General features: G+C 51.7%; 1 protein-coding gene across 1 annotated transcript in view; it reads left to right on the top strand.

Moving 5' to 3' along the window:
• CHD1 (chromodomain helicase DNA binding protein 1) overlaps positions 1–21,504 on the top strand; it is a 2,212,767-nt gene that overhangs the window by 1,171,055 nt on the left and 1,020,208 nt on the right. Inside the window, exons 21-22 of the mRNA XM_069625454.1 lie at positions 13,777–13,873; positions 13,962–14,057. Of these exons, the coding sequence (XP_069481555.1) occupies positions 13,777–13,873; positions 13,962–14,057 (193 nt within the window). The remainder of the gene's footprint in view (positions 1–13,776; positions 13,874–13,961; positions 14,058–21,504) is intronic.

Below are 21,504 nucleotides of genomic sequence, written 5' to 3'. Positions count from 1 at the left end.
TTCTCGTTTCCTTGGACGGACAAATTCCTGTACGCTTTCCCTCCGTTCCCCCTTATACGGAGGACAATCCAGGGGATTCGCAGGTACAAATGCCGGGTCATTCTAGTGGCACCGTATTGGCCGAGACAACCATGGTTTTCCGCCTTCCTACATCTGCCGTTGGAACAGCCTATAACTCTCCAGAAAGTGCCGAACCTACTGTCCAGGGAGAAGGGAACGGTGTGGCACCAAAATCCGGACAGCCTCAATTTAAGAGCATGGCTCCTGACTTTTCAGAGTTTGGCAGCTTGAAAGTCTCGTCGGATTGCCGGAGAATTCTGCAGGCAGCTAGGGCCACTTCGACTAACAAATCATACATATGCAAATGGCGAAGGTTCTGTACGTGGTGTCAAACACAGCACGAAATTCAGCCTTTAGAAGTAACCCCTGAACAAATTCTTCCGTATCTTCTTCACCTAGCTGAGAGTGGGCTGTCATCATCGTCCATCAAAGTGCACTTGGCGGCCATTTCAAGGTTTACGAGGAGGAGACAGTCTTCACCATTATTCAGTGACAGACTGGTGAAACATTTCATGAGGGGTCTCTTTAGAACTTTCCCCCCTACGAAACGGTTCCCACCGTCGTGGAGTTTAAATGTGGTGTTGGCTGCCTTAATGAAGCCTCCATTTGAGCCAATGTCCTCTTCATCCATGCAGTTCCTATCTTGGAAACTGGCTTTCTTAATTGCCATTACATCGGCTAGAAGAATGTCGGAATTACAGGCATTGGTCATAGATCCTCCATATATGAGATTCTTTAAGGACAAAGTAATTTTATCAACTAACCCTACTTTCATCCCGAAAGTACCGACAGTCTATCACAAGCACTCGACCCTGGTCCTTCCTACTTTCTTTGCGTCCCCGTCGTCGGCGGCGGAAAAAGCCCTTCATACTCTGGACGTCAAAAGGGCGTTAAAATTTTACCTGCAAAGGACGCAAGAGATCAGAACTACCAGACAGTTGTTCATTGCCTACGGTCCGTCGACGAGAGGAAGGGCAATCTCCAAGCAAGGCCTGGCTCGTTGGGTCTCTTCGGCAATTACTTTTAGTCACTCCAAGGCTGGGAGACCCCTACAAGGATGCCCTAGAGCCCATTCCACGAGATCGACAGCCTCCTCCGCGGCTCTATGGGCAGGAATTCCTCTGACAGACATCTGCCGGGCGGCGGCATGGTCTGTCCCACACACGTTTACACGCCACTACTGCCTGGAAAGGCAGCACGCGGATGAGGTACAGATGGGAAGGGCAGTTCTGCGCCATCTGTTTCAATGAGGTAAGCCAAAAACGGTTAAGCTTTTGTCTTTTGCCTCGTCTATTCTGGTTCTTTAGTGTGTCTGTTTTGAGCAATATATGTATGTATATGTATGTATTATGAATATGTATATATCGGAAAATATGTTGCTGCCTACGTGCCTATATATGAGGTTTTGGGGTATTTTTTGTGGTGTATGTTACATTGCATTCTCACCTCCTTCTTTTAGGATACTGCTATACAATCTATTCTAAGCATGTGAATCCATGAAAGATCCAATGCTGGAGAAGGGAGTAGTTTCTTACCTGTAACTCCATTTCTCCAGCGTTGGTATCTTTCATGGATTCACATGCGCCCACCAGCCTCCCCGGAATGCAATGTGCAAGATATGTGCATAAGCAGGTTCTCCTTTCTACTTTGGAGGGGCCGAAATCTGACGGGACCCGCGGGGGCGGGGCTTTTATACCGCTACGTCCTACGGGGCATGCGTGAACGGCCCCAGAGAGGACGTAGATTTGGATAGGACACACAAGTGTCGGAAGTTTTTTCCTATAGGAAACGACTATATATGTGTACCGAGGGTTCCCAGTCTGACGACGGGGAATATTCTAAGCATGTGAATCCATGAAAGATACCAACGCTGGAGAAATGGAGTTACAGGTAAGAAACTACTCCCATCCCTAGTACAGGGTAGTGGGAATAACAATCCCAGACATGGAAGTGGATACAATAAGCCTCTTCAGTGGATCTTGTGTAACTTGTGAAGCAAGTGACCATATAAAGGGGGACCCCAAATGGAAGTGTAAGATCTTTGGGGGTCCACTCCATGAATCTGGCACTATCTTATGAAGAGGAAGATATAATCACAGGGTTATCTTTCTCTTTAGTTGCCTTGCCCAATGGTGAAGGATCTGAAACAGCTACCTAGGAATGCTGGAGCTTCTGCTCCCATTCCCGAACAGTTCCAACATTATCTTCCTGATAATAGTGTACTGGTAGAAGGTGCAAGTGCCTCTACTACTAACAGCACTGGGCCCAGTCCAACTGTCGTGGTTTCCAGAGCTCCTCTTATGACTACTCAGTTTGATCTAGGGCCCTAGCTCAACTTCCCAGTAATGTCTGACGTTGCTGTGAGTAGTGAAGTGGATAGGGCATCAGTCAGTGTGAAGAGAAGAGCTCCTAGAAGAGTTTGGTCAAGACACTCTACAGACCCTTAAAGCACTAGGTCAAAGAAGCAGTCTGCCTTAGCCAAGTCTAAGGGAAAGCCTAAGCCGAAGTGGAAACCTAATGCTAAAGGTGAGAAAAGCAAAGAGGAAGAGAGAAAGAAAAGCTTCCCCCTGGCCTACCTACAACTGAGGTTGTGGTAGTTGGCAAAATCTCTGCACCTGACTAGGAAGAGTGATTGCCAGAAACACTCTACTCCCTAAGGCCTCCTGAACTGCCAAGCTTACTTGCAGAAGAGGAGTACCCTAAGGAGGACATAAGGGCCAACAGAGTACCATCACTAAAAGGCCTTGGAGGACATTTTCCAGGTCTTAAAGACAAGAGCGCTCGAGGGGGATGTGGGGGGCGGCATGGAGGGCGAATGGGACTAACCTATGTACCCAATATGGCAGAACATGCTGTTGAGATTCTAAGTTGTTCTTGACTTAATGGTTTACGAATGGTTTACAAACCAAGTCGATGTAATTCTCCAGCATGGGGTCTGGCATGGATTCACATGCTCATGAATATTCCCCGTCGTCAGGCTGGGAATCCTCGGTAAAGAAAAAACCAGTATCAGTTTCGTTTCTGATCTGTCTTTCGTAGTAATAACCAATCACTGGTCTCTGCGTCATACTGACCACAGCCAATGACTGCCCTCTACCTAAGCACCGCCTCTGGCAGCCATCTTCAGATTTTTACCGCACGTTCATGTGTTGGGATCCTCGTGCTATTGCTCTCGAGCGTTAGTGCTATTTTTCGCGCTTTTTCACAAAAAACTTCGATTCTTTCGGTCAAAAGAGCCTCAAGCTCCACCGATCCTACATCCGATCAACGGGGACCCGTGTCGGATTCATCTGTGCCCCTCAAGGGTGAAGATTTCGTCGAGCTACGCTTCGGAGGACTCCAGAAGCTTCTCAGGCCCGGTCTCGGAGATGGCCCAGGAGAAGGGAAGCTCGACACCCGGAAAGCTGTTCAGGGTCTGCCCTGGATGCCAGCTGCAGAACGTCTTCAAGGAGGACGAACACTCCTTCTGCCTTTACTGCGTTCATGAGGACAAGACGCACGTGGAGAAGGACTGTGCGTTTTGCGGCAACATGTCGGAACGGACCATGAAGGACCGCCATCAACGTCTCGCCAACTGGCTGGAGGGTAAGAGCCCGTCTGGCGAGAAGAAGAAGAAATCCGAGCGGTCTTCTAAGACCTTTGAGGGCGCCCCGGCGACGGGGGCCCAACATAAGGCCAAGCACCGCGAGTCCGCTGGCACCGGGAGCGCCGAACGGTCGGGCTCTACGGGCGCCAGGCAGGGCGCACCCTCCCCGGCACCATCAACCACGAGCCAACGCTCTGGGTCGGGTAAGAGGAAGGCCGAGCACCCGGCGAAGCTCCTGGAGAGGCCCCGGTCGAGCTCTAAGGCAGAGGAGGAGCGTGGCAGTGCCCCCTCCCTCAAGGATAAGGCGGTGAGCGCACCTAAGGTGGTGAAGGCCTTGATCCATCCGACCAAGCCCTCTATCGAAACGGTCGCGGCGGCCCTGGCTCAGCCTGTGGTGGCTACACCAGTGGTGGCGACCTCAGGGCCCAGAATCTCCCTGCCTCCGCGGAGGGAGTCTTCCTTTGTGCCCATCGATAGGACCCCCGTGAAACCCTCCGTGGGGAAGAAGAAGGGGGGGCAGGGCGTCGTCGTAGATTCGGCCTCAACCTCAGAAGAGGAGCTGATCGAGGTCTTAAGCCACGGCCTAGGCGTGGAAGAAGGCCAGCCCGTCGGAATGGACCCCGACGCAGGTGACGACGACGACATCGTCGAGGAGACCGACGGGGCCCCTGCTCGCCCGTCGGATTCCCCTCTGCCAGCGCCGCAAGACAACTCGGCGGCCATTTTGTTGGCCATACAGTCCTTATGCTCCGAGATAAGGACGAGGCTACCGTTACCGACGGAGGAACCTCTCCCGTCGGGGGATCCAGAACCGGGACCTTCTGGTGTTCCCCCCACCAAGAAAAGAAGGATCCATCCACCACCTCCTTTTCAACCGTCGCCTCCCACCAGGGCTTCTCCGCCCGACGAGATCGGATCTTTCCACTCCATGATCTCCAGGGCTTCCGAGCTTTTCCAACTCTGCCCTGAGGAGAAGAAAAAGGAAGGCTTCTTTTATCAGCGGCGCGAGGCCAAGAGGAAGACGGTCCTCGCAGTGCCTCTGTTGGACGACATTTGGGATGAGGGCCTTTCCCTCCTCAAGAACCCTTCCACGACGCCAGCTAGAAGAGACCGGTACGAGAAAAAGTACCGGGTCCCGGACACGGCCCCCCTATGCCTCCGGGCGCAGCCTACCCCGGACTCCGTCGTCTCCGCGGCAGCCAGGAAGAAAGCGGGGGGGGGGGTGCGGCCTCCACTTCAACTTCCCCGCCTGTCGGCGAGGGAAAGAAATTGGATGCTATGGGACGTAGAGTCATCTCGTCGGCAGCGACGACGATTAAAGCGGCCAACGCCTTGGCTATCGTGGCCCGCTACGACAGGGAGCTCTGGTACAAGATAGCTCCCCTGCTGGATTTTCTGCCGGACGACAAGAGGGCGGAGGCCCTTGAGATCCTGCAGGAAGGTGAGGTGGCGTCGGACCACGCCATCACCGTGGCGACGGACATCGCCGACACTGGGTTCCGCCAGCTGGGCAACGGCGTTTGCCTTCGACGTCGTGGATGGCTCAAAGCTACAGACTTTCGGCAGGACGTCCAGACCAGAGTCCTGGACATGCCCTTCGACGGGAACAACCTGTTTGGGAAGACAGTGGACGATTCCCTTCAGGCCATCAAGGCAGATACTGAGACGGCCAGGGCCCTTGGAGTCCTGCAGCAACGACGAACGCCCTTTCGGAGCGGCGGAGGCAAGGGCGCCTCCAAAGGTTCCGGCGGCGGTTTCGCTTCCTACCGTCAAGCGGCCCGCTCGTCGTCGCAAGAGGCCTACAGAGGACGAGGCAAGTCTAGCGGACCCCGCCGTCGTCGCCAAGGAGGTCAAGGCGGCAAGGCCGCGTCCAAGCAGGATTGAACCGGCCGTGGGGTCGGGCCCCCACCGAAGCACCCCGGTGGGAGGCCGGCTGGCGGGCTTCGTCAGCGTGTGGGAGTCCATCTCCACCGACCGTTGGGTGCTGGACGCCCTGGCCCGGGGCCACGCGCTAGAGTTTCAAAGAAGGTGCCCGCGCGTCCCCCCCGTGGCCAGGAAAGAACTTCACGTCCCTCAACTTCTCCTGGAGGTAAAGGCGATGCTCAGAAAGGGCGCCATCGAACTCGTCCCAAAGAGGCTTCGGGGCTCCGGAGTCTACTCGCGATACTTCCTCGTGAAGAAGAAGACGGGAGGATGGCGCCCCATCCTAGACCTGCGACGTCTGAACAAGTTCATCAAGGCGCAGAAGTTCCGGATGGTCACCCTCCAGCACGTCCTGGGTCAGCTGGAGGAAGGAGACTTCCTATCGTCGTTGGATTTGGAGGATGCCTACTTCCACATTCCCATCCTAAAGGGGCACCGAAAATTCCTCAGATTTGTGGTCCAAGGGCGTCATTACCAGTTCAAAGCCCTCCCCTTCGGACTACGGTCGGCACCCAGGGTATTCACCAAGTGCCTCGCACCGGTGGCGGCGCAGCTGCGCCGCGAGGGGATTCACGTCTACCCCTACCTGGACGACTGGCTCATCCGCGCCAAGACGAGGGAGCTCGCCGTGGTCCACACGGCAAGGACCGTCCAACTCCTCACGGACCTGGGATTCTCCGTGAACTACGCCAAATCCCACCTGGTGCCCGCGCAAGTCGCACTGTTTCTGGGAGCGAGGCTCGACACAGTGTCCCTTCTGGCCTCCCCGTCGGAGGAGAGGACCAGGACCATCTTGGGCAAGGTGCAACGGATGTTGGTGGCCGACGCGGCCAAGGTGAGGTCCATCAAGTCCCTCCTCGGGATGATGTCTTCCTGCATCTACCTCATTCCCATGTGCAGGCTCCGGATGCGCCCGTTGCAAGAATTCCTGGATGCGCGCTGGATCCAGACGACGGGCAGCTTCGAGGAAAGGATCAAGCTCGACGAGAGTTTCCGACGAGCGATACGGTGGTGGGGCACCCGCGCGCATCTGACGGCGGGCATGGACTTCCAGACCCCAGCCCACCAGGAGACTGTGACCACGGATGCCTCCCTGGAAGGGTGGGGAGCGCACACCGAAAATCTGCACGCAAGGGGACTCTGGCTCCCGACGGAGAAGTCCCTGCATATCAACGTCCTGGAGCTACGTGCAGTGTTTTGGGCCCTCGGGTCCTTCCTTCCGTCCCTCAAGGGCAAGGTGGTGAGGATCTTCACCGACAACACCACCACCATGTTTTACATCAGGAAACAGGGCGGAACCAGGTCCCCAGCGCTGTCCAAGGAGGCGCAGGACCTGTGGCATTGGGCCGTCGCCCAAGGGATTTTTCTGGTACCGTTTCATCTGGCAGGGATAATAAACACCATCGCCGACTCACTCAGCAGGGAGCTGCGCTCGTGCCACGAGTGGGAACTACGACAGGATCTGGTGGATCGCCTCTTCCGACGGTGGGGCACACCCCAGATCGACCTGTTCGCGACGGCAACGAACACCAAGTGCCGGAGGTTCGCCAGCAGGTTTCCCCAGACGAGGAGCATGGGCGATGCTTTCTCGTTCCCCTGGGAGGGCCTGTTCCTCTACGCGTTCCCTCCCTTGCCTCTGCTAATCCGGCTCGTCAACCAGCTCAAGAGGTCACGGTGCAGGATGATCCTCGTCGCACCTGCGTGGCCGAGGCAGATATGGTTCCCGGACCTTCTGGACTTGTCAGCGTCCCCGCCGATCAAGCTGCCGGCGGACGCGGATCTACTCTCCAGGGAAGGAGGCGCCATCCTCCACCACGACCCGAAGTCGCTGAACTTGCAGGCCTGGCTCCTGCAGCGCTAGAGTTTGGAGGATACGACATACCGGCCGATTGCAGAGAGGTTCTTGCAAAGGCCAGGGCGTCCTCGACTCTTAAATGCTACGGACACAAATGGAAGAGGTTCTCTGTCTGGTGCCACGCACAGAAGATTAACCCTCTACGGATTACGGCTCCCCAAGTACTGCCGTACCTGCTGACGCTGGCCAAAGCTGGTCTGGCACACGCGTCCATCAAGATTCATCTTGCTGCGATCTCCCGATACACCAGAACCACGGGGCGGACGTCCTTGTGGTCTCATCGTCTGGTGAAAGAGTTCATGAAGGGACTGTTCAGATCGTTCCCGCCGGTGAAGGCTCCGGCCCCGGCGTGGGAGCTCAACGTGGTGCTGACCAAGCTCATGGGACCTCCGTTCGAGCCTCTGCACTCGGCCCCGTTGAAGTTTCTATCGTGGAAAACAGCTTTTCTTGTGGCCATCACCTCCGCACGACGAGTGGGAGAGATCCAGGCCCTTTCCTGCAAGGCCCCGTACTTGACTTTCCACGACACGAGGGTAGTGCTCAGGACGCACCCCTCCTTCATGCCCAAGGTGCCGTCGGACTTCCATCTCAACGAACCCTTGGTGTTGCCTGTGTTCTTCCCGTCGCCTTCGTCGCCGGCTGAGAGGACTTTGCACTCGCTGGATGTGGCTAGAGCGCTGAAGTTCTACGTAGACCGCACGAAGTGTTTTCGGAAGACGTCACAACTCTTTGTGAACTTTGGACCTGTCAATCAGGGGAAGGCTCTCTCGAAGGCTTCCATTTCCAGATGGCTCTCCGGCTGTATCATGTACTGTCATCGGTTGGCAAACCGACCGCTGCCTGGCCGTCCGAGAGCCCATTCCACCAGAGCGATCGCAGCTACCACGGCGTTCCTATCTGGTGTGCCCCTGCTGGACATATGCAGGGCTGCTACGTGGAGGTCGACGCACACCTTCACGAAATTCTACTGCGTCGACCGGGATTCCAGGGAGGAGTCCAGGGTCGGCCAAGCAGTGCTGCGCAACCTGTTCGCCTGAGGTGAGCCTGGTGAGGAAGTAAGATGCTTAATGTTGAGTTTATGTGATGCTTAATGTTGAGCCTTTGCCACCTCCCGTGGTTGTGCATGTGTGTACTGCTATGTATTCTTTATTCATGAGCATGTGAATCCATGCCAGACCCCATGCTGGAGAAGGAACAAGTTACTTACCTGTAACTGTTGTTCTCCAGCATGGGTCTGGCATGGATTCACATGCGAACCCTCCCGCCTACCCCTCTGCGGCTCTTCACTTGGTCATACAGCCACTTCACGTGCTTCCAAATCTGAAGATGGCTGCCAGAGGCGGTGCTTAGGTAGAGGGCAGTCATTGGCTGTGGTCAGTATGACGCAGAGACCAGTGATTGGTTATTACTACGAAAGACAGATCAGAAACGAAACTGATACTGGTTTTTTCTTTACCGAGGATTCCCAGCCTGACGACGGGGAATATTCATGAGCATGTGAATCCATGCCAGACCCATGCTGGAGAACAACAGTTACAGGTAAGTAACTTGTTCCATCTAATGTATTTTTTGTGTCTGATTATGTGTGGAGTTAGTGTAAAGTATCTTGTAAACGGTAAAAAACTTAATAAAAATGTAAATAATACTGAATAAAAGGCCTATGGAGAAAGGCCTGCTTCCACTTGGTGGGGGTTAGCGTCCTGTGAAGCAAACATTGCAACAGAAAGGTGGGTTTTGTACTGTGTAAGCTCACATAGCCCACTATAGAGCCCATGTAAGGTTTGTGTTTCCTTGGGATGTGTAACCCTTCCTGCCTACTGTTGGTGCACAACGTTCCCCTCCAAGTTCTTTCTGGCATCAGGATAACTCAAGTGTGGTCAGCCATGTAATCCTGCTGGCCCATGATGGTGGTTCCAGTGGAAAACCACTGTAGGGATTACACTTCTTGTCAGCTATATGACAAAAGTGGAACAGGGGTTCAAAATCAACCAGCACCACTACCAATAGTGGGTGCATCTTTTGAAGAGACAGGGCCTAATAAAGCCTTGGAATCTTTGTACATTTTAAGACATAAGGAGTATCCTAGTGGTTGCTGATCACACCACCAGGGATCCTGATGGCAACCCACCTCAGATAATGACTGCCAAGTCACTCATTCGAGATTTACTGGACAGCTTTACCTGAAAGCTTCACTGACAGTTATGCCAGACTCGGGCACTAGCTTCCAGTTCGATTATAGCCAGACCCTGTGGAAGGAAGTTGAGGTGACTTCTCGTTTGTCATCCACATCTCTCCCACAATCAGTTGGCCTGATATATTTATACTTATACTTGGCCAATTTGGGGCTCCAAGTTGGTACTATGGCAGCGCTATCTATCTTTAAGCGCTCTTCGGAAGAGGTGTCCTATTTTAAAATGCCCTTGGTCATTCAATTCTTGAAAGGGCTGACAAATGTTTACCCTCTGACACCTTTTCAGGTGCCCATCTGGGATTTGAATTTAGTCTTAAAATGTCTTGTATGCCCCTTTCAAACCTTCTTGCCCGCTAAGACTTATCACTCTAAAAACAATTTTGCTAGTGGCTAGAACGTCAGCCCGCATGGTGAGTTGCAGGCGCTCTCTTGTAAACCTCCTCACACCATTTTCCATAGCGACAGTTATTCTAAAAGTCAAGACTTCCTTCTTGCTTAAGATAGTCTCTGATTTCCATCTGTAACAGAAAATCACCTTACCTTCTTTTAACCCTCCTCCACACGCTATTAAGGAAGAGGAAAATTTGCACAGACTGGACTCAAACAGGGCTCTGTTTCTATATTTCTGGACTGGCAAATTTCCGTCAATGTGACCAACTATTTGTTGGGTATACTGGACACACATTGGGCCTTGGAGTGTCTAAGCAAACTCTATCCAGATGGATAATTCTAGGAATCTCAGAGTGCTATAAATCGGCTCGGAAAGAGCCGCCAGATGGGTTAAGGGCTCATTCAACCAGGGGCATGGCAACTTCCATGGCTCTTCAGAGTGGTGTCCCAGTGCAGGATATTTGTGCTGCGGCCACCTGGTCGTCGCTGCACACTTTTGTGAAGCATTACTGCTTGGACTCTACATCATATCAAGGAGGGCTCTTTGCAAAAGCTGTCCTTCATTCAGTCCATGATTGAAATTTCTGGTACTCCCTCTTCCAAATTGTTACTGCTTTGGGAGCCTATCTAAGATGAGGAATATGTGGGAGGACACAATCCATCCGAACAACAAATTACTTACCAACTGTATCGTTCTTTCGACTGGATGTTCCTCTCACATATTCCTCATTGACCCTCCCAACCTGTTCAGTTCTAATAACCTTTTTCTTTTCCATACTCTCAAGTCTGATTCTAAATGCAAACAGTGGTATATTAATGTCCACCGTGTCCTAGTTACTAAAGTCACCTGTGGGTGTAGGAAGTGTCTGTGTGCCATCCCAATTGGGTACTTACCGATTTAGAAACATTAAGAGAGTGTATTTGTTTGTTACCATTTTATTGTCCCCTTCTGACGAAGGCTTACTCTGACTGTTAAATTAATAATTGTTTAATCAAGAAACCTTGTGTGTAAAAGTTTATTTGAATACTTGTCACTGTAAATCTTTGTGTAACTCCCCTACAGCTCACATTGACCCCTCTTGAGATGAGCCTGGCTGCTCAACACGCTACCAACCTGTGTAGTACAGACTTATACCAAAGGTTGGGTTCCTATTGCCAGAGAGGTCAGGGTTGTTGTAGTGCACCCAAAGGGTACTGCATACAATCTTTCCTAACATCGACCCACATGGAAGACGGGTGCCCAAGGCCAGCGATATCTCCCCCGACCATCCTAGAGGTCCGGGGCTCCCTGGAGCTGCTGCTGTGCTTGGGGATGGTACACCCACATGGTAAATGGATGTCCAAGGCCGCAGACATCACCTCCAACCATCCTGGGCTACTAGCTGGCCTGTGTTGCAGTTTTTCCCCACCAGCGAGCCCTGGCAGTGTGCCAAAAGCTCCCTGAATAGATTAGGTTTTCTTTGGATCATATGTATGCTACAAGTTATTTGTACCCGTCTACAGCCCTCTCTCCCTCCTAAGATAAGTCTGACTGCTCTGTCCACGCTACCGTTTCCATGTGTTAATATCCCCGCAAAAATATCGCCATATTTTTACGGCGACATTAAGGCAGGGAATTTGCGGGGGACACCTCTGCAGCCCCTGCATTATTTTTAAAGGAGCGGGGGACACCCCCGCAACCCCTGCTCCCAAAACCCCCAAAAACTATCCCCCCACCCAAAAATATTGCCTATGGCTGTTCCAGACAACCATAAATACAGCGATTTTCTTGGTGGGGATAATATGTAGTGATACCACGCTACCAGCAGTAAGTGTATACTAAGAATTGGAGTTTACTGAATTGCCCAAGGTATTGTATTTGAAGCCCATGAGTGGACTTTAGAAAAACTGTCCTATTATGGGCTACCTTACCAGAAGTGTTGCGGTTCCACATTCAAGCCTGGACGTTTGCTGTTCGCCATCTTGTGCCACAAGTCGCCTTCTCCCCCAATTCCAGATTACTATCTTCAAGGGAACCGGTCCTGGACCAGGTACTGTGACCACGACTGGAAGGACGTACAGCATTAGGAACAAGTCCCTTTTGTCTCTTAACTCCCTCTTAATCACATTTGGTCTTCATACCCGAGTCGGGTATCCTGTCCCTGGTTTAGATTTGGGTCTGGAGAAGAGAAGAGAGCTTACCTGCCTTCTGGTGAATTGTTGAACTTTTAAATGTGAAACTGTTCCATACCTGTGAGGAACCTTGTGTTGGAACTTGAGACCTTTGGGCACTAGCCCCATACATCTTGCGGTTGGAGTTCTAACTAAAGTTTAGGGAATTGAACATTTGACTGGTTCTTATTTAAACTGCATCTGCTTTACTTATTTTTACTTGGAAAGTGATTTAATGATTTATAGTGAATGAATATATTTGTGATAGTATATCTTTGTATTGTAGAGTGTCGCCTGATAATACCACCTGCTCATTTCATTTTTCAGTGTGTTCTAAGGGCCTAAATAAATCATTGTATTTGTATAACTCGCTGTTTAAATTGAATTAGATACTGCTATCCCAGGTCTGCTCTCCTATGTGGACTCATTGAGAGTCCCCTAACTCCACTCACACTCTCCTGAGATTAACCCTTGACTGCTCATTCACGCATCTTGATTGGGGTTTGGCTAACCTATCATAGCTCCCTGTTAATCAGAATTAGGGTGACCTACTGAAATCTGTCCACCAGGCTAGATTCTAGAAATCAATCTTCACACACGCCCTCCACCTTTAATCAGGTGCTGCAAATTAGTCTATGCAAATCTGCTTCTAATCAGATACAAGCCACAGAAAGATGTCGAAGTAATGTTTCATCTTTCTCCCTCCTTTTTTTTTCTCTCCCCTGCCAGATGCTTGTACCTAAAGGGTATTCTATTTTTGTTTTCCTCTTCATCGCTTCATGGCACGGGTAGTGTAGCTCCGTGGCAGCGCGCTAGTCTTTGAAGCAAGATGGTGTAGAGCAACACAGGTTCGAATCCCTGTCCGCGCTTAGAAACCTTTGGTGATAAGCGCATTATAAATGCATTATAAATGCATTATAATAATTATACCCAATGGCTTCACCTGCAGTTTGTCGTTGATCGCCACTTGCTCGTTCCTCCACCCACTCCCCATTCCCTCTTTACAATCTTGTGGTTGGGGTCGCCCATCTATCTATTTAACTTTTTTGATGCCCTTCAACCTTCTTTCTCTCCTCCTCACTTTGGAGGCCCAACCCCCACCCTTCCATCCACGATAAACCAAGCCTTTGTAAGGCCTGGCTGCCATCTTGGATAGCCAGTGAAGGCATGCATGGCAAAGGCCCAATGGCACTAAGTAGAGCACTCTGTTCTCCCTTTCTCCCCCTGTTACCAGGTAACCAGCAATACACCTTTGCAAGAGTTCACATTAGTATATTTTCTGGCTGATTCCTCCTGCAGTGCCCCACTAACAATTCTTTAAAACGCAATATTTCTACTCTTTTCCTGGTTTGGCTGGTTCCGTCACTACACATTGGAAAAATGTCCCCTTAAATTGAAGCTGTAATTGGATCCACACCTGCGACCTGTGGGTAGCTAGGCGATCATCCTCACAATGGTCCCGGCACGGCATCACACATCATGTGGCAGCACCTGGTGACTGCTATATCCACTACCATAAGTTAGGTAGTCGATTTGGTCACTCTTGACAAACTGAGTGTTAGGGGCAGTTGGTGAATTTGTGTAAAAAAAACAAACTAAAACCATTGTTTTTGTCTTTAGTTCTGCTCCTTTCAATAAAGATGAGTTGGCAGCTATTTTAAGGTTTGGTGCAGAAGAACTATTCAAAGAGCCTGAAGGAGAAGAGGAAGAGCCCCAAGTATGTAGATTTGTACACTATGCCACTTCAGTGTTCTATGCCGTTATTTGTATGTTTTCAAACTGATGATACACCTTTATTCTTTCAGGAAATGGACATTGATGAAATATTGAATAGAGCAGAAACGCGTGAAAATGAAGGGGGTCCATCGACTGTAGGAGATGAATTGCTTTCACAATTTAAGGTATTCTGTTTATTTCTCTATAGGGCAGATTCTTTCTTGCAATTTTGTTTGAAAAGGAAAATACCAAATGTGGCACTTTCTCCAAGGCTAAAACAACCTTAAATGTCTTATCACCCTTAACTCCAGTGCATAACCATGTTGTATAATTCTTGGTCTGTGAAAAAGTAAGGGGGACTCACTATAATCTAAAGGCATCAACACAACCTCTTATTGATTTGCCTTTTCTCTGTTTTGCCCACCTAATTCATATAACTTACATTCTCCAGCATGGGGTCTTGCATGGATTCACATTATTGTGAATATTCCCTGTCGTAGGCTGGGAATCCTTGGTAAAAGAAAAAACAGTTTGTTTAGCTTCTAAACTGTCTTTCTCATATAAACAAATCACTGAGCTCTGGGTCATACTGCCCCCAGCCAATGACTGCCCTCTACGCAAGCCCCTCATCAGGCAGCCATCTTCAGATTCTTTTCCACACGTTCAAGTGTTGGGAGTCCTCGCGTGTTGTTCTTCAGGCTTTTCTGCGTTTTTTCTCTTTTTTGATAGGAAAACTCTATTTTCGGTCAATTGAGCCTGTGTGCTCCATAGATTATCCTTCCGATTAACGGTGACCTATTTTTTGGCATCTTTCACGCCCCTCAAGTGCAGAAATCGTTGAGTGTTCTTGGAAGCTTCCAGAAGGTCGTCGGGCATATCCCACGCAGATCATGTTGGATGAGAAGGAGGACGGTGCTTCCCTTTTCAAGCTGTGCTCCAGCTGCAGTTTGTGGAATGTGTTCAGACGACAAGCATTCCCTGTGCCTGTATTGTCTACCTCCTGTGCATAAAGAAGATTGTGAAATTTGCCGTTGCTTCACCAAGCGCACGATGAAGGATCAACACATCTGGTTGGCAACATGGCTCAAGGCCAGGGCAATACCCCGGGTGATTCACAGCGGCATGCTTCTTCTGGATCCAGCCAATCTGAGCAGGCTTCTAAGTCCTTTGAGGGCGTTCCATCTGTGGAGGCCCAACACAAGGCCAAGCACTGCAAGTCCACGTCTGTTGGGGTCGCCCCTCCTGCGAGTCCCGCAACGGTCCGGGCGCGTTTAACATGTGCCTGCGTCGATCTCCAGCCACCGGTCCAGCTCTTCTTCCAAGAGGAAGTCAGCTACCACAGGGAAACTGCAGGAGATGCCAGAGAAGGACAAGCAGGACAAGGGGTCCGGCCTGCCTGTGAAGGCCCAGGTGATCCAGGCCAGATCGTCCTCGGTCGAGTTGGTGGTGGCCTCCCTTTCGAAGGCAAAAGGGGCTGACCCGGTGCAGGGTTCCCTGGCGGTGGCCGGAGTGGCTCTACCTCCCAGGAGGGAGGCTTCGGCCAAGCCAGTTGCGAGGATTCCAGAGAAGAGGATGCCGGACCTCAACCCGAGACCGACCCCTCAGGACCTGAAGAAAAGGGGTGTGGGGAAGAACTCAAAGGTACAGACATTTGTTCGTCCGACGAGGAGATACTTTCTGTCCACACCATTCAGTGTTGTGATGACGATGGGAACGTTGGGACAACGCCCGCCGGAGGCGGCATCACCGTCGACGGCGATAACATGGGCGCTGGGCCCAGCAACCCTGCCCACAGATGCCTCCTAGAGACCTTTGGCAGGACATCCTCTCGACCCTCCACACATCCTCTCGACCCTCCAGACGCTGGTGTCGGAGATTCAGAGGAGGATGCTGATGGCGCCACCAGCGGCTCCACTGCCGGTGACCCCGTTGACATGGGGTCAACCGCTGGCGAAGAGGAGGCAGTGACATCCTACACCTCTTTTCCAATGGTCGCTTCCTTTCTCCTCCCCCCCCCCCCAGGGGGATGTCCGCGACGATAATGGACACAGACGACAGCGTCACCACAGCCGAGAGCTTCTCCACCGGACGAAGTGGGATCTTTTTATTCCATGATGGCCCGTAAGTCAGTGCTTTTCCAGCTGACCCCGGAGGAGATGGAGGGCTTCCTGTATCAGCGCTGGGGAGGCAAAGAGGAAGACCATGCTGTAGGTCCCGCTCCTGGACGACGTTTGGGATGAGGGGCTGGCATTGCTGAGGAACACAGCCTCAGCCCTAGTGAAGAGAGACCGACTTCAAAAGACGTAGAGGGTGCCGGTGTCTGCACCCAAGTGTCTACGATCTCAACCGTCGCCGGACTCGTTGGTCTCGGCAGCCGCCAGGGAAGAAATCGTTGATGGTCTTCTTCATCCGCACCTCCGAAGAAGTAATCCAACCAGTCATCCTTGGCCTCCGTTCCGCCGGACAATGAGGGGAAGAAATTGGATTCCATGGGTAGAAAGGTCATCTGCTCAGCGGCGATGACGGTCATGGTGGCCAGCGCCTTAGCGATCTTGGCCAGATACGATTGGGAGCTTTTGGTACAAGATGGCTTCGCTCCAGGATTTATTCCCTGATGACAAACAGGTCGATGCTTTGGAGATCCTCCAGGAAGGCGAGGTGGCGTCAGACCACGCCATCACAGTGGCCATAGACATGGCAGACACAGGCTTCTGCCAGAGGGGAAACATGGTTTGCCTTCGCTGTCGTGGCTGGCTCAAGGCCACCAACTTTAGACAACAGGTCCAGACGGGGTTCCTGGACATGCCGTTTGACAGAGACATCCTGTTCAGGAAGGCAGTCAATGAATCCCTCCAGGCCATCAAGACGGCCTGTGCCTTGGGCACTCTGCAGCAACTCCATCCTTTCGTTTCTCAGGAGGGCAGTCTAGCAGGTCTTCGAAGGGTTTCGGCAAGTTCCTGCGCTTTCTCGTCCAAGGGAAGCATTACCAGTTCAAGGCTCTTCCCTTCAGACTGGAGTCTGCACCCAGTCTCTTCACCAAGTGCCTGGCTTCAGTGGCAGCCTGTCTATGACTACACAGGATTCACGTGTACCCTTACCTGGACAACTGGCTCATCCGGGCCAAGTCAAAGGACATCGCTGTCGATCACACAGCGAGGACTGTCCAGCTGCTGACGGACCAGGGTTTCTCGGTGAATTATGCAAAGTCCTGCTTGACTCCATCGCAGGACGCACTGTTCCTGGGATCAGGCTCAGAACAGTGTCCTGCATGGCGTCTCCGTCTGAGGATGGGCAAGCTTCAATGACTGTTAGCACTAAAGATCGCCACAGTGAGGACCATCAAGTTGCTGCTCGGCCTGATGTCATGCATATACCTGATTCAGCTCTGAAGGTTGTGGATAGTCCGCTCCATGAGTTCCTTGATGCCCTTTGGTCCAGGTGTCCGGAGGCTTCCAGGACAGGAGCGCGCTCGACGAGGAGTACCGTCGAGCAATAAGGTGGTGGGGCTTACGCTCCAACATCGTCAGAGTCAGACTTCCAGCAAAACCCCCCCGAACGCCCCACCCAGTACCAACAGACAGTCACGACGGATGCTTCTCTGGAAGGATGGTGAGCCCACACCGGATGTCTTCACGCCAGAGGCCTGCGGCTGCCGGAAGCAAACAGGCTACACATCAACGTACTAAAACTACGGCTGTGTTTTGGGCCCTGAAGTAGTTTCTGCCGTACCTCAAGGGCAAAGCGGTGAGGGTCTTCATGGACAATACCACCACAATGTTTTACATCAGGAAGCAGGGGGGGCACCACATCCCCAGCACTCTCCAGGGAGGCGCAGGACTTGTGGCACTGGGCCGTCGCCCAGGGGATGTTCCTCATTCCATTCCACCTGGCAGGAGTGAAGAACACTGTTGCTGACTCTTTCAGCAGGGACCTGCGCTCTTGTCACATGTGGGAGCTTCGGCAGGATCAAGTGGAAATCCTCTTCCTCAAGTGGGGCAGTCCCCAGATCGATCTGTTTGCGATGGCGACGAACACCAAGTGCCAGAGGTTCGCCTGCAGGTTCCCCCAGCCGGGTTGCATGGTTAACGAATTCTCCTTCCCCTCGGAAGGCCCGTTTCTGTACACGTTGCCTCCATTACCACTACTACTTCGAGTCATCTGTCAACTCGGAGTGTTCCGGTGCAGGATGATCCTCGTTGCACCGGTGTGGACAGGGCTGATCTGGTATCCGGACCTTCTCAGCATGTCAACGTCCCCTCCAGTCAAGCTGCCAGTGTTTGCGGACCTCCTCGCCAGGGAACGAGGCGCAATTCTGCACCACAAGCCAGGAACGCTAAACCTGAACGCCTGGGTCCTGCAGCATTAGAGTTCAGTGGTTACGAGCTTCCGACGGACAGCAGGGAGGTACTCGCCAAGGCCAGGGTGTCGTCTACTTTGAAGTGCTATGGACACAAATGGAAGCTTTTTGCGACTTGGCGTTGGTCGCAGAAGATCAACACTCTGAGGGTCACAGTCCCTCAAGTACTTCCGTATTTACTGTCATTGGCTAAATCTGGGCTGGTGCACGCCTCCATCAAGGTACTTCTGGCGGTTATTTCCTGCTATTCCAGGTCTCCCGGACGATCTTCACTGTGGTCTCACAGACTAGTCAAAGAGTTCATCCAGGGACTGTTATTTTTGTTGCCGCCGGTGAAGGATCCGGCCCCAGCGTGGGAACTCAATGTGTGGTGCTGACTAGGCTCATGGGGGAGCCCCATTCGAACCTATGCATTCAGCACCACTGAAGTTTCTGTTGTGGAAGACGGCTTTCCTCGTGGCCATCACCTCTGCAAGGAGAGTAGGTGAGATCCAGGCCCTGTCCTCCAAGCGGCCGTACTGGACTTTCCACGAGACGAGGGTGGTGCTGCGGATGCACCCCTCCTTAATGCCCGAGGTTCCGTCAGAATTTTATCTCAACGAGCCTTTGGTGTTACCTGTGTTTTTACCAGCACCTTTGTCGCCAGCTGAAAGGACTTTGCACTCGCTGGATGTGGCTTGAGTGCTGAAGTTTTTTGTGGCCCGCACAAAGAGTTTCCAGAAAACTTCTCTGCTTTTTGTGAACTTTGGTCCTGTGAACAATGGGAAGGACCTGTTCAAGGCTTCCATTTCCAGGTGGCTCTCCGGCTGCATCACTCATTATTACTGGTTGGCAAACCGACAGCTGCCTGGCCGCCCGAGAGCCCATTCTACCAGAGCAATCGCTGCTACAACAGCGTTCCTGTCTGGAGAGCCCCTGCTGGATATCTGCAGGGCTGCTATGTGGAGGTCGACGCACACCTTCACGAAATTCTACTGCGTTGACGGGGATTCCAGGGAGGAGTCCAGGGTCGGCCAAGCAGTGCTGCGCAAGCTGTTTGCTTGGAGGTGAGCCTGGTGAGGACGTAAGAGATTGCTTCTGTTGAGCCTTGCCACCTCCTATGGTTGTGCATGGATGTACTGCTATGTATTCTTTATTCAGGAGCATGTGAATCCATGCCAGACCCCATGCTGGAGAAGGAACAAGTAACTTACTTGTACCTGTAGGTCTCCAGCATGGGTCTGGCATGGATTCACATGCGAACCCTCCCGCCTACCCCTCTGCGGCGGCTCTTTGTCCTACTGCCACTTAACTGCTACCAAATCTGAAGATGGCTGCCTGAGGAGGGGCTAAGGTAGAGGGCAGTCATTGGCTGGGGGCAGTATGACCCAGAGCTCAGTGATTGGTTTATAGGAGAAAGACTGTTTAGAAATTGAACTGAAACGTTTACTGAGGATTCCTAGCCTGACGGGGAATATTCATGAGCATGTGAATCCATGCTGGAGAACAACCATTACAGGTAAGTAACTTGTACCTTTCTAGGAATTATTTGTGTGGCTATGCACATCTCAATTAAAAGCGTATTTTCGAAGGGATTGTGTCCTCCGACGTATTCCTTATCTTGATAGATCATCTCCAGCTTGCTGGCCTCGGAATTTATTTTCAGTAGAGAGCGCTGCGTGTCGACGTCCCTCGAGCCGATGTCCCTCGACAGCCTCCGTATCGTCGCCGACGTCATCATGCGTATAAATAGACTCGCGCAGCGTCCATTGCTCAGTTCTGTTCTGGGCCTCGGAATCGCGTTGCTCAGTTCGTTAGTCAGATATATATATTCTTCATTATTCCAAACCGAGAATACCAACTCTTACTCTATGGCTTCCTCATCCAAACCGACGACTCCACGGTCCGGCTTCAAAAAATGTCGAGACCGTGGAAAGAAAATGTCGTTGACAGATCCTCACAGGATCTGTTTGTGGTGCCTGGGATTGGAGCACCAATGTTTGGAGCGCGAGGACTGCATGTCCATGACGGCGAAAGCCTTGAAGGAGCGTAAGGGGAAGCTTGAGAGAGCTAAGACAGTTAAAACTCCTTGGAAAGTTTCATCCGCAGAGTCGAGACATTAGTCTCCTCGCCGACACAGGAAACATTCTCGTTCTCGAAGCAGTTCCCACCACTCTTAGAGATCCAAGCATTCAAGTAAGAGACGTCGAAGATCTCCTTCCTCGTCGTCTTCTGTTTCTCCGGAAACAGTCACCTGCCCAACAAAACATAGCTCTCAGGCTGAGTGGGAGGAATTCCGTAAAAGGATGCTTAGCGTCTTCGAGAAAGCGGCCTCAACCCCCTCGAAGACAGCTGAGGGTGATACCATGGGTGAAAGACCCGAAAAATCGGAACGCTGCGAGTCGTTGCACCCGGCGAAAGAAATTATTCGAGAGCGTCACGAACCCTCAAGCAAAGGCACTGTGCCATCGACGCCATCGTTGAAAGTTCCTTCGCATAAATCTGCGTCATTGATGCCATTATCGAAGGTCTCATCGACGCATAGGTCGATCGAATCGACGCCGTCGTCGACGGCGAGAAAGAACAAACCCACGGTCGTCACTACCTCACAGCCGGTGGTCATACCCAGGGCCTCGAACACGACTTCGAGAATGTCATTGACAACCTCAAGTAGGATTCCGATCCTCTCGAGCTCTTCGAGGCCTCTTCTGATCTTCTCGACGCCTTTTTCAGTGTTTTCGAAGCCTTTAACGTCCGCGTCGACGACGTCAACATTTTCTGAACCAATTATGACAAATTTAGCCCCTTCTGCTTTGGAAATGGGATTTAAGCCATTTCCAAGCTCTGATCATTTCAGACCTTTGTCTTCAATTTATGAAGAAGGTGAGGATTCGGATCAAGAAAGATCATTTGGGTTGCAGAGATCTGCAACACCTGAAGCAGAGGAATTTACCTCTGAGGAAAATAGGTTAAAGGATCTTCGAGAATCCTTACATGAGGCAAGTGGGTTAGATACTTCCCCAGAAATAGAATTTGCCAAACCAGACCCAGGGGAACATGCCGAGACCCCTTACAGAATTTTAATGGCAAGGATTATAGCATTCATGGGTTGGTCTTCACCTGCATTCCAACAGGATGACCTTACAGACATTTTAGTTAAAGGCCCACAGGAGGATCCTGTGGTTCCATTTCACGCTGCATTACAAAGAAAAATATTGGCTAACTGGGAAACTCCTGAGGTTATCCCGGCGGTTAACAAGAAGTTATCAGCCAAATATAGGGTATCTGCTACTGAC

The sequence above is a fragment of the Ambystoma mexicanum genome, chromosome 6p (assembly GCF_040938575.1).
Source record: "Ambystoma mexicanum isolate Mex_15411 chromosome 6p, UKY_AmexF1_1, whole genome shotgun sequence".
NCBI lineage: Eukaryota > Metazoa > Chordata > Amphibia > Caudata > Ambystomatidae > Ambystoma > Ambystoma mexicanum.
Note: the sequence above shows the minus strand (reverse complement) of the source record. Positions and strands in the feature narration are given on the sequence as shown.